This window comes from Bubalus kerabau, chromosome 10, assembly GCF_029407905.1.
Source record: "Bubalus kerabau isolate K-KA32 ecotype Philippines breed swamp buffalo chromosome 10, PCC_UOA_SB_1v2, whole genome shotgun sequence".
In the NCBI taxonomy this organism is placed as follows: Eukaryota; Metazoa; Chordata; class Mammalia; order Artiodactyla; family Bovidae; genus Bubalus; species Bubalus kerabau.
The window spans coordinates 57,591,336-57,603,602 of NC_073633.1; the positions used below are offsets into that span (position 1 = coordinate 57,591,336).

The 12,267-nt window shown below is 44.1% G+C and overlaps 1 protein-coding gene across 3 annotated transcripts in view; it reads right to left on the reverse strand.

Moving 5' to 3' along the window:
• MYZAP (myocardial zonula adherens protein) overlaps positions 1–12,267 on the reverse strand; it is a 124,100-nt gene that overhangs the window by 58,223 nt on the left and 53,610 nt on the right. For all 3 annotated transcript variants that reach the window (XM_055537832.1, XM_055537830.1, XM_055537831.1), the window contains exons 7-10: positions 9,363–9,488; positions 7,985–8,113; positions 3,494–3,573; positions 1,975–2,080 (exon numbers count right to left, since the gene is read on the reverse strand). In XM_055537832.1, coding sequence (XP_055393807.1) covers positions 1,975–2,080; positions 3,494–3,573; positions 7,985–8,113; positions 9,363–9,488 — 441 coding nt within the window. The remainder of the gene's footprint in view (positions 1–1,974; positions 2,081–3,493; positions 3,574–7,984; positions 8,114–9,362; positions 9,489–12,267) is intronic.

Sequence of the window (12,267 nt, forward strand, 5' to 3'; positions counted from 1 at the left end):
AAGTGAAAGTGAACTCGCTCAGTCATGCTCGACTCTTAGCAACCCCATGGACTGCAGCCTACCAGGCTCTTCCATCCATGGGATTTTCCAGGCAAGAGTACTGGAGTGGGGTGCCATTGCCTTCTCCAGCACAACCTGGGAAGCCCTAATTATTGCCCTACTGCTTTCAAATTGGTATGTTTATTAGATTCCAGAAGTAACTTAGAATTCTAAACTTGAAAATGTCTTTTTAAAAAGACCAATCAGGGCTTCCAGTGGTCAGTGGTAAAGAATACACCTGCCAATGCAGAAGACACAGGTTCAATCCCTGGTTGGGGAGGATCTCAGGGCAACTAAGTCTGTGTGCCACAACTATTGAGCCTGTGCTCTCCAGCCCAGGAATCGCACTGCTAAGCCCTCATGCCACAATTACTGAAGCCCACGCACCGCAGAGCCCATGCTCCACCACAAGAGAAGCCACCACAATGAGAAGTCCACGCACTGCAACTAGAGAGTAGCCCCTGCTCGCCGCAACTAGAGAAGCCCCACAGAAGCCCAGAGCAACGAAGACCCAGTGCAGCCAAAAAATAAATAAAATTATTTTTTTAAAAAGACCAATCATTAAACCCTTACAGATGAAAACTGAATCAGAAGCCAATGCACGTGAGGTTTTGTTCACCGTTCTCTAATGTTAGACAGGGAAACAATGCAGACAGTACCCTGTGGTGAGGCAGGAGAAATGGAGTATGCCACAGCCAAGGAGCCCCTTGGGGAAATGAGGGGCAGCTGGCCGCACCCACCATGAGTGTGAAGTCAGACGCAGAAAAGCCAGTCTGACTGCCATGGTTCCTGAGATGCTAACTGTGACTAAGTGATGCTTTTCCTTCAGAAACACCCCTGACATCTACCCAGTGCCGATATGGGGCAAGACCTGCCCATCACTGCTGCTGGCAGTGGTACTGCCCAGCCGGGCCAAGGGACCATGAAACTGCATCAGGATTTCCTCATTTGAGCCCCTTCTCCTATTCTACTCCACCCGGGCCAATCACACTGTATAAGTGGGTTTCTCATTTGGGTGAAGAGTTATCTAATGTGTGTTTATCCTACACACAATTAAAAAAGGTGTCTCTCCCCACCCTCACAATTCCCTGACTTTAGCCCCACTCATAGCTCCAACATTTTAGAGATTACTTTTAAAAAAGATATATGTTTAATCTTCTATTTGTCTATCATATGTGTAAATTATTAGAAGTGGATACTTTTCATTTTAATAATCCATTAACAAATAACTTTTCAGAGTTGTGCTTAATATAAGCACATATAATGCTTTTTTTCAGTTTTTCTGCTGCAGACCAAATGTTTAATTAAAACGAAACCTTTTCTTTGCAAGTTAGAGAATGAATCCCTAGGGAATCCTTATAACCTTGTTAGTACTAATTGTTCTTGTTTCTTATTTTTTTAATTGAGTAAGAAAAAGATAATATGTTGTACACAGCATGGATTTTCTCCTATGGAGCATACCACAAGAGACAGGTTACTATAACACAACTTAAAAGAAATTTTTTTTTTCCTCCTAGAGAAGTATAAATGTTCAACTTACCTGTTTTTTCATTTAGAAAAACAGGATAGTAAACTATGTCCAACAATCAGTAAGTATGTACCTTGATTTCATACTATACAGTTAAAGAGAAAAAGGACCCTTTGGTCCCTGAGCTGAAGGCACCCACCTGCATAGGGGGGTGAATTTATGAAATGTGCCTCCCAGCTTTCTTAACTGTAACCTTTTGATCTAGAGAGAGCCCTCTTTTAGAGGGATCATCCCTTGTCCAAAGGGGACATATGAGGAGCTTCTCCTTTGGGCCAAGACAGCAGTGGCCTGAGCTAGTTCACTGCGAACCACAGAAGACAGAGCTGAGAGTCATATCTGGCTCTGGGGCTGAAGAGTCCCTACCACAGGAAGCAATCTCATGCCCATGACCCTTCACAAGGACTTACCTCCTCAACCATCTGCTTGACTTTCTTCTGCTGGCAATGCACCATGTCATCTAGGTGTCGGATCCGCTCCCGGAGGCTGGCTGATGCCTCCTCCAGCTGCTGATACCTAACACAGATAGAAGACAGAGCCAGTGAACCCCTGACCAACACCGCATCAGCACACGAAGTCACCACTCGAAAGAAACACCGCCCAGAACAAGATGCACTCTTCCTACTTTGTATGTATCCTAGTTTATTAAACACCAACCAACCACCCCACTGGAGAAGGAACACAGGACCCTTTTTCAAGTTCCCACTGGCAAACTTCACCCTGTGTAAAGACAGTTACTTTACCTCCCAAGAGCTGAGAGAGAATTTTAACCACTTACAGATATGAGAGACTGTTTCTTTGGGGGTTAATACAACATTGGAACATCCAGTAATTGCCAGAATTAGGAAAACAGAGAAGAGTCTTGCAACACAACAACATATCTGAAACCAAGTGGCAGAGTCCTGGGAAGGCAGGAATTACAGTTGTTCCACACATCATTTATTTTGAGAAAATGGGAAATATGCTGAAACACCCTTCCTCCATCAAAACAGAACAGACCACCTCAGAAAATATTTCATGTTTAAAAAAAAAAACCCAGCACAGATTATCCTCAGACTCTACTTGTTTCAAATAAACCCAAGGAACCAGCAGATGACTCTTTCTTTGGGGCCACTAAACTAGAACACGGACAAAGGGTCTGGTGGTCTGCTTACCGCTCCCCATCTCTGCTGGGTCCCTCCTTAGCACAACCTTAAAGACTAGGGAGGATTCCTAGAACTCTGCAAACTCGGATGTCACGTAACAGGAAGGAGAACAGGTATTTTTCAGCATACATTGTGGCAGGCAGTACAGCCAACAGTTCTCTCACAATAATAACCCAATGAGACGGGCACTATTAGTATCACTTTAATTCCTCCCACTTTAAAAAAGAATTCTTATTTTACAGAGAAGCAAAGGATCTCAGGCAGATTAAGTAACTTGCTCAAATGCTCAGCGCATGCCAACCCCATTTCCCTTCACTAGAGGGCCACGTGTGGACTCTCTGCCTTCTGGTTTCCAGAATAGGCAGTTCATTGCTCCTGCATTTCCCATGCAGGGCTTTATACACTCACAGCCAAGGGACAAGGCAAGGTTTCACTGAAGAATGTTTGGAAACAGACAGTGTAAAATTCGTTTCCAAGGCAATGGGATTAGTCACTGTTGAGTTTTCTCATCAACAAGGTGCATCCTGTGGAGCTCAAGGTTATGGGGAACATTTATAGACAGAACTTTGGCATTAGTGACAGGCACTAATGTGTTCCACTGTTCTAACAACCACGCCTGGGCTGCAAGATGTGACTGGAAGCTCCCAGTCCAGCGTTTTACGTGTTATCGGTCTGCAATGAGTGATGACCAAACGAATGAAAATGCAAGGACCAAGTGAGCCCACACAAACACAGTGTGTCCACCACCTAAATCCATTATAAGACAAGGGACAGTGTATCTTACCTTTCTTTGTTAGAATCGGTTATTTCCGCTGACATTTCTGTTTCATGCTCCAGGAGTTGAAGTTGAAGTTGATGGCGCTCCTAAAACAGACAGACATTAATATTTAACCGATGGATCCCAAGTTGGCTAGAGAATGTACAGCAAGCAACTCCAATACTAGTCAGTTCAAATCTATATGACACCTATGGGCTTCTATACACTCACTCACCAGAGTCCAAACAAATCTCAAAATTTCAAATTTGCTGCTGCTGCTACTGCTAAGTCACCTCAGTCGTGTCCGACTCTGTGCAACCCCATAGACGGCAGCCCACCAGGCTCCCCCGTCCGTGGGATTCTCCAGGCAAGAACACTGGAATGGGTTGCCATTTCCTTCTCCAATGCATGAAAGTGAAAAGTGAAAGGGAAGTCGCTCAGTCGTGTCCGACTCTTAGCGACCCCATGGACTGCAGCCTTCCAGGCTCCTCCATCCATGGGATTTTCCAGGCAAGAGTACCGGAGTGGGGTGCCATTGCCTTCTCCGTCAAATTTGCTAGTGTGTATTTATAGATGTATTTATGAGTTAGAGACAAATACCATGGGTAAGCCATTCAAGACTTATTTTTTTTTTTAAGTATTTCATCAGCCCTGGCTCAGATGTCTTATGAAAATTTATAGTTCTAAATAATGATAATCAATACTCTAAATCAGTGGCCTGTGATACTATGAATTTCTTGATTATTTTCTGAATCCTCAGGAGGGTCTGGAATTCTGTAATATTCTATAAATTAACTGGGGTAGTGTTTACACAGCTGTGTTTACTTGTAAAAACATACCATGAAAATCAGAATAAATGTGCTGCAATGACATCACATTCTAATCCCTGAAACTTGGGAACATGTTGCCTTACGTGGAAAAAGGAACTTAGCGGACATGATTAAGTTAGTAATCTTGAAATGGGGAGATTATCCTGAATTATCTGGTTGGGCCCTTATAGGAAGAAGGGTTAGAGTCAAGAGATGGACACAGGCTGGGAGGTGCTATAATGCTGACTTAGCAGCTGGAGGATGGGGCCATGTGCCAAGGAATATAGTCAGTCTCTCGAAGGGAGCAAAGGCGAGGAAATGGATTCTCCTCTGGAGCTCCCAACAGCCCTGCCCACACCTTGATTTTAGGACTTCTGACCTCCTAAACTAAAGACGGTAACTCTATGATGTTTTAAAGCCACTAACTGTGGTAAATGATTACAGTATCAATAGGAAACCAATAAGTTGTGCACGTAAGATTTGTACAGGGATTTGCCTGGTGGTCTGGTGTGGCTAACACAACACTCCCAATCCAGGGGCCCGGGTTTGATTTCTGGTCAGGGGACTACATCCCACGTGCCACAACTGGGTTCAGGATGGGGAACACATGTATACCTGTGGCGGATTAATTTTGATATTTGGCAAATCTAATACAGTTATGTAAAGTTTAAAAATAAAATAAAATTAAAAAAAAAAAGAAGCAATGCAGTCAAATAAATTAATATTTTTTAAGAAGATTTGCACACATTTTTATATAAATTTAGTTTACCTTAAAAAAGTAAAAAGAATCTGGACATTTATTTCTTTGAACAAAGTGAAAAATATTAATAAAGGTATAGCACCCATTACCTCCAAAACTGCACCAGAAATACATTACAACTGTTGGTATGACAAATTTCCTTAAAATGAAATTTATCAAATCCTGCTCACTAATTGAAAGGAGACTCTTCTGCTTGAGGGCTTTCTCTAAGTATGGCTGTGACTGATCTTTACCCTCAGAAATTCTGCCCAACAAGCTTTGACTAGTTATACAGATCCCAAACTTCTTTCCCACCAAATATTAAAAGCAAATCCTTGAAACTTAAACTCCCACAACTTCTGAAGCTGTCAGCAGTAGCAGACAAGGGATAGTCCGAGGGGGAAGCAGTACACTCTGGAAGGGAGGGTATATTATCATCGACATATTCAGAATAAAGGGAGACCAACTTTTTTGTGGGGTTGTGTTACTTCTTTTAAATCTCTACAAGTGAATGTACAGACTAACTGTCCGCATGGTTTCTGCCACTGACTGGAAGTTTACATGAGCCCTGAAATAATAGTGATGAATTCTTAACAAGTGAGCCTTCCTTCCAACTCCCCAAAAAGCTGTCATAAAGTAGGGCAAGGCCTAGCTTACGGTATGCTTTAAATTTTGATATTTTCCTAAGTTGAGGACACTGCACAATCCCTTGACATATCTGTATTCACACTACCTGGTGGAACCACCACCAAGATCAAGGCACAGAGTACTATCTAGTCTGCAGAAAGGTCTCTGATAGAACACACTCCTTAAAAGGCTTAACTGATCAAGAAAAAAAGAAAGCTGTTTTGGACACAATGTTCAGAAACAGTAAACTAAGGGGTACAGCAGAGAAGCCATTCAAAAGCACATGGTTTGTCCTCGAGAAAAATCCAAAAATATGTGAGAACAGGATACAAACCCTGTAGGCATGTTGTTCACAGTGTGTGACAGAGGTTTGGCACGGTTCCTGCTCTCACAGATTTAGCCGTGAAGGGCAAAAACCAGTAAATGGGCATATCTAATCCTAGCTACCTAAGGCAAGCATTTTGCTAGCCTAAATGAGAAAAGTTACGAGAAAGGACAACAGATTCTCAATCGCTAAAGAAAAAGCCAAGAGGTCATGGGGAATGTTTTATGCTACACAACCACAGGGAGGGAGGGCCAGCCTTACTAGCACCCTAGCCCCCCAGCCACACACCCCCACGCAGGCTCCACATGGACATCAGTGGGAAAATATTGGGAACTTTCCAGAAGCCCAAGGAGACAAAGAAACTAAGCTATAGAACAGGTCCAGCTGAAACAAAAAAAAGTTGACACCAGGGGCAGACATTTATGCAAGTCAAAACCTAAAAATCAGAGCCCCACATTTTTTGAGCCCCTACTCTATATATGCCAGGCACTGCCCTTAACATTTGGCCTGGATTTTTCTTGTTGACTCCTCACAAAAGGCCTAAGAATAAGAATTACTATTATCAACATTTTACAGAAGAGGAAGCTGAATTTGGAAGAGTCAAGTAACTTCCTGCAACTAGAAAGAGAGCCAAGACTCAAATCCTAGGTTCGTGATTCTAAAACATGGATAGTCTCTCTGTGAGATGGTTTCCCTGCCCACACCCCTCCCCAGACCACCCGCTCACCTGGTTCCTGTTTGCTGCAGGACAGCCTGTCACTCGGGGGGAGTGTGCTTTAACCAGCACCTTCTGCTGTTGCAGGAGAGCGGCGATGTAGGGGAAAGCTCGCCTGCATTCTAGAAAATGCCTTCAGTGCCCAATCATTACAACCGCCATCTACAACCAGTATCGACGTCAGCCCTAACCATGCCACTGACCTTCTCTTCAAGACAAGGTAGGATTCTGCTTTCCCAGAGGGTAGAGGTGAAATTGTAACTGACTCTTTATTTGTTCAACTCCCTCCCCTCAAAAGATATTACTTAAAAGAAGAGCCCCCGGCCAGCCGAGAAGCTCTATTCAAGACTATTCCCACCTTCCTGGTCAGAGGAGTGTAGAGGGGACCAGGCCACAGACATCACAGGTCAGCCCTCTTCTCGGAACCAGCCAGAAGCCCAGCTGTTGACCCTGCTTCCCCTGTCATTCCCCCTCCCTCCATCCTTGGCCTGGGGATTCTCAGTGTCCAGTGTGGGTCACAGGATGCCAAGGGGTGCTCTTGGCTGGTCGCCTCTCTTTTGTAAACTCACACAGCTAGAGAGCCACTTCGTAGAACCCACAGCTCTAGTCCTCAACCACCACTCTCCCTTGGAAGTCAGCTGTCACCTGGTAAAGGTCACCCTCCCTTCATCTTTCTTCCTTTTTTTCTTTCTTCTCTCCTACCTCTCCTCTTTTCTCCATTTCCCACCTCATTTCTTCCCTCTCTCTAGACTAGCTCATTATCCCAGCTGAGCCCCTGTCTTCTGCAGGCCTCTCCCTGCTCCACCCCCACCCACGGAGAGTAATGTCCCCTACTCTGACGCATAAACAACCCTTCAGACCCTGGTCCCAGAAACAACTGGCTTGGGGTGTCGATGTAACATGGAAACAGGGCTTGACTACCTGCCAAGGAAACCAAGTTCATGCTGAGGGCCCCAGCAAAGCAGGGCTGCTAAAAGATTAATTTCTGTAAGTAATTTTGTATGTAATGATGTTAGAAGCATCAAAATTTTCAACATAGGAACACTTAGGACTTGGTGGAACTTCCATATACTTTACTTTTTGCTGTTTCTTTTTTTTTCTAGATTTATTTTTAATTGGAGGATAATGGCTTTACATCCACATACTTTATTTTATAGTTCTGTCTTTGTTATTTCAAGTCACAAGTTGTAGGAATGAGAGGGATCTGTGGTGAGGGCTTCTCACACCTTTGGGCAGGCCTGAGGGGAGCTGTTACACTACAGGGAGGCTGGGCAAGGGGCCCGCGGGCTCCAAGCTGTGTTACCTTCTCCATGCGCTCAATCAGCCTGTCCAGCTCCCCGATCCTCTGGTCCTTCTCCTCTAGGCTGATCTCTGCCGCTTGCATCTTTTTATTGGCTTCTTCAATGGCTTTCAGAAAACTATTGGTTTCTTCCTGCAAAAGAAATGCACTCTTCTCAGGACAGCACTCAGTCACTACCAGTCAGGGTTCAAACAGCTCAGGCCTCACTAAATCGTCTTGTCTCTTTAGAAGCATGACCCGGGAGCCTAGAAGAGTCTCAGAGAATCATGAACCCAAATTCCATGATTCTGGTTCTAACCAATGAATAAAAGACACATTGCAAGGGCCTAGTTATCTTTCTGCCTTTTTTCCCCCTCCTTGAGGAAAAAAAAAAAGAGCCTACAAATGTTATTTATCCCCTGACAAGATGCTCAAAGTATCACTGTATTTGCCAACAACATAAAGGGAATTAGGGCTGGAAGTGGAATTGAATGCAGAATGCCCAGATCTTTCTCCCAAACACCAGCTCAGTCAATTATTCAGCACATGTACTAAGCCTGTGAGGACACAAGATGAGGCAGACTGGAGTCCCTGTCCTCAAGGAATCGATGCTCTGCTAGAGAAGCCAAGGTGGGAGATGCACAGCCCAGCTCTAATAACAGGGACAAGAGAATTCCACAGCAGAGAACAGAGAGAATGGGCTTCCCCAGGACCGGGGACACTTGCAGCTGTGTGAGGAGGAAAGACTTCATTCGTGGAGATGCTGGCATCTTCAAGACTCTCAGGAAGCATAGGCAGGATGAGGACAGGGAAGGAGGAGAAGATGCGGTGAGGAAATGCACAGCTTCAGGTAAGCCAGGGTCAGCCTGGATGTGGCAAATGGTCAGACTGGCTGGAGAAAGGGGTGTACTGAGAGACAGAGATTGAGGGCTCTTTTAAGCAGGGAGGAAGGTGAGTAAAGGAAGGGAGGGAGAAGGGAGAGTGAGTGGGCACATACTAAACCCATGTTAGAGTTCACTAACTCACCTCCGAGCACACACCTTCCCATTTAAAGCTCACCCCTGGTGGCTCAGACGGTAAAGCGTCTGTCTACAATGCCCACTAACTCACCTCCAAGCACACACCTTCCCATTTAAAGCTCACCCTTGGTGGCTCAGATGGTAAAGCGTCTGTCTACAATGCAGGAGACCCGGGTTCGAGCCCTGGGTTGGGAAGATCCCCTGGAGAAGGAAATGGCAATCCACTCCAGTACTATTGCCTGGAAGATCCCATGGACAGAGGAACCTGGTAGGCTACAGTCTATGAGGTCGCAAAGAGTCGGACACGACTGAGTGACTTCATTTTCAACAATAATGCACCCAACACTCCCCGGTTGTTCCATCAGCAGGTGGGACATACACACCAGGAGAGCCTCCTTCTCCGCATTGTGCCGCTGCTGCTCCTCCTGCAGCTTCTCTTCGTACTGGCTGTACAGCTTCCGGGTCATCTCTCTCATCACCTCCGCGTTGGCTTGTTGGGAGCATTCCACCTGCAAAGAGACTCACTTCAAAGCTACAGCTTCAGCAGGTTCTGGCAAATCTGCACCTTACACTCTGTATGCGTCAAGCATGAACTCAGAGAGGAGTGGGCCCAGGGGCCAGGGCTCTGCAGGGGACAGAGGCAGCAGGAACTGATGGGGAAAGAGATAGAAGGAAGAAGGAAAACGGACAAGCAGGTGCATGGAACATTAAAAGTAGCCCTGTAAACTTATTTACTTGATATTAATATTATCAGGAAAAGGTGTCCCATGAGTGACTTTTTCACAAGGTAGAAACATACTTCTCTATCAACACTGCACCTCAAATCTAACTGTTTTAAAATTGAATTCTCTCTAAAATGTGCTCCACTGTCTTATTTTTTTCTTTATGTTTATTTGGCTGCGTTGGGTCTTAGGGCACACAGGATCTCTGTTGCTTCGTGTGGGATCTTGTGCTACGGCACATGGACTCTAGTTGTGGGACACAGGCCCGGTAATTGCGGCGGTCAGGCTTCGTTGCCACACAGCACGTGAGATCTTAGTTCCCCGACCAGGGATCAAACCCATGTCCCCTACATTGCAAGGTGGATTCTTAACCACCAGGGAAGTCCCTGCATTGTCTTACTAACCCCTTTCTTCAGTGCCTTTTCCTGTGCAATGTTATTTTCCTCCTGAAATTTTATCATATTTTATTCTATCAGTTTTAACAACCCTTTTTCTCTAGGTAATATTGTTGTTTTTCAGTCGCTAAGTTGTGTCTGACTCTTGCAACCCATGGACTGCAGCACGCCACGCTTCCCTGTCCTTCACTATACTAGGTAATATATCCACATTCTAACTGGCCTCAGAAAGACATGCTTTTTGAAAGTCTTGAGTACTCAAGAATCTAAGCAATTTGAGCAACAAATGATGAGGGTATTCTCCCCACAAGGCATTCTCCTCTAGAACAGCCTAAAGGCTGTGCTGAACACAATCTGAAAAGCATAGATGCAAATGAAAACACATTCACTCTGTTGTGGGATGAAAATAAGACCACTACATTATCTGAATTGGGTCAGAGCACGCATTGGAGAAGGAAATGGCAACCCACTCCAGTGTTCTTGCCTGGAGAATCCCAGGGACGGGGGAGCCTGGTGGGCTGCTGTCTATGGGGTCACACAGAGTTGGACACGACTGAAGTGACTTAGCAGCAGCAGCAGCAGGATAAACTATAAAATTTAAAAATAAAAAGGTTTGCTATATGAAGAAAGAGGGAATAAGAGAGGAAAGGGCAGATACAGATGTTCTGTTTCTTACACTTGTTTCATAGAGGTGACTTTGAAACCAACAATTTACCTGATATAAAAATTAAATTTTAAACAATTATCTTGTTTAATTAAGCAATTAAATTGTTAAACAATTAACAATTTTAAACAATTACCAAGATCATTCACTGTGAAAAGTAGAGTCTTTTCAACAAATAGTGCTGGGACAATCAGATTTGTCACATACAAGAGAATGAAGTTGGGTCCCTAAAACACCATATATAAAAATGAACTCAAAATGGATGAAAAACTTAAAATGTTAAAGCCAAAACTATGAAACTCTTAGAAAGAAAATTTGTGACCTTTGATTAAGCAATGGCTTCTCAGATATGACTCCAAAAGCACAATTGACAAAAAAAGAGATACATAAATTTGACTTCATTATTATTCAATATTAAAAACTGCTGTGCTTCAAAGGATAGCATCAAGAAATTAAAAAGGCAACACAGAGAGTGGGGGGAAATTCTTTCAAATTATACATCTAATGATTTGTATCCAGAATATATAAAGAATTTTTACAACTCAACAATAAAATATAAATAACCTAATTTTTAAATGGGCAAAGGATCTGACAGACACTCCAGAAAAAAATATACAAATGACCAACAAATGCATGAAACAATGCTCAACATCACTGGTTATCAAGGATGCAAAACTACAATTAACTACCACTTCACACCCATGAGGATGGCTATAATCAGTAAGAGAGTAACCAGTATTGGCAAGGATGGGAGAAACTGGAATTCTCCTACATGGTAGTAGGAATGTAAAATGGTATATGCCTACCTCCACATTACCTTTCCTATTTGTTTGACATTTTCCCCCCACATGCATACACTAAAAAAAAAAAAAAAAATGAAGTCAGAAGAGCAGGAAAGCCTTTGAAGAGAAGGTGCCACATGGAATTAAAACCATCTTATCAGCTGCACTCAGCAATCAGTCCCTAGAGAAGACTTCAGCTCATGTAAGAAATCTGGTCTCATCTTTTCCATACTTTTGTGCTTTCCCAACTGCTGCAGTTGGAAATGTTCCCATGTGGTTTGCAGAACCTAATCTGGGGGCTCCTGGGGGCTTGCACAGACCCAGCCTAGCAGATGAGAAAAAGTAAAGTGGGCAGACAGGCATATGTTGGGGGTGGCTGCTGCTTCCTTTCTGCCTAGGCCCTGCCCTCGCCTGTAAAGCTCAGGCCATTAATTTTATGCCTCTGAAAGTGTGTTTGTGTCTCTTCCCTCCAGCTGATTACTAATTCAAGAGAGCTGAGTTAGCTGGGTAGATAACCTCTGTATAAGCAAGGTGTACTACAACCTTAAGAGGTTCAGTTCAGTTCAGTTGCTCAGTCGTGTCCGACTCTTTGCAACCCCATGAAATGCAGCACGCCAGGCCTCCCTGTGCATCACCACCTCCTGGAGTTCACTCAAACTCATGTCCATCGAGTCGGTGATGCCATCCAGCCATCTCATCCTCTGTCGTCCCCTTCTCCCTTGCCC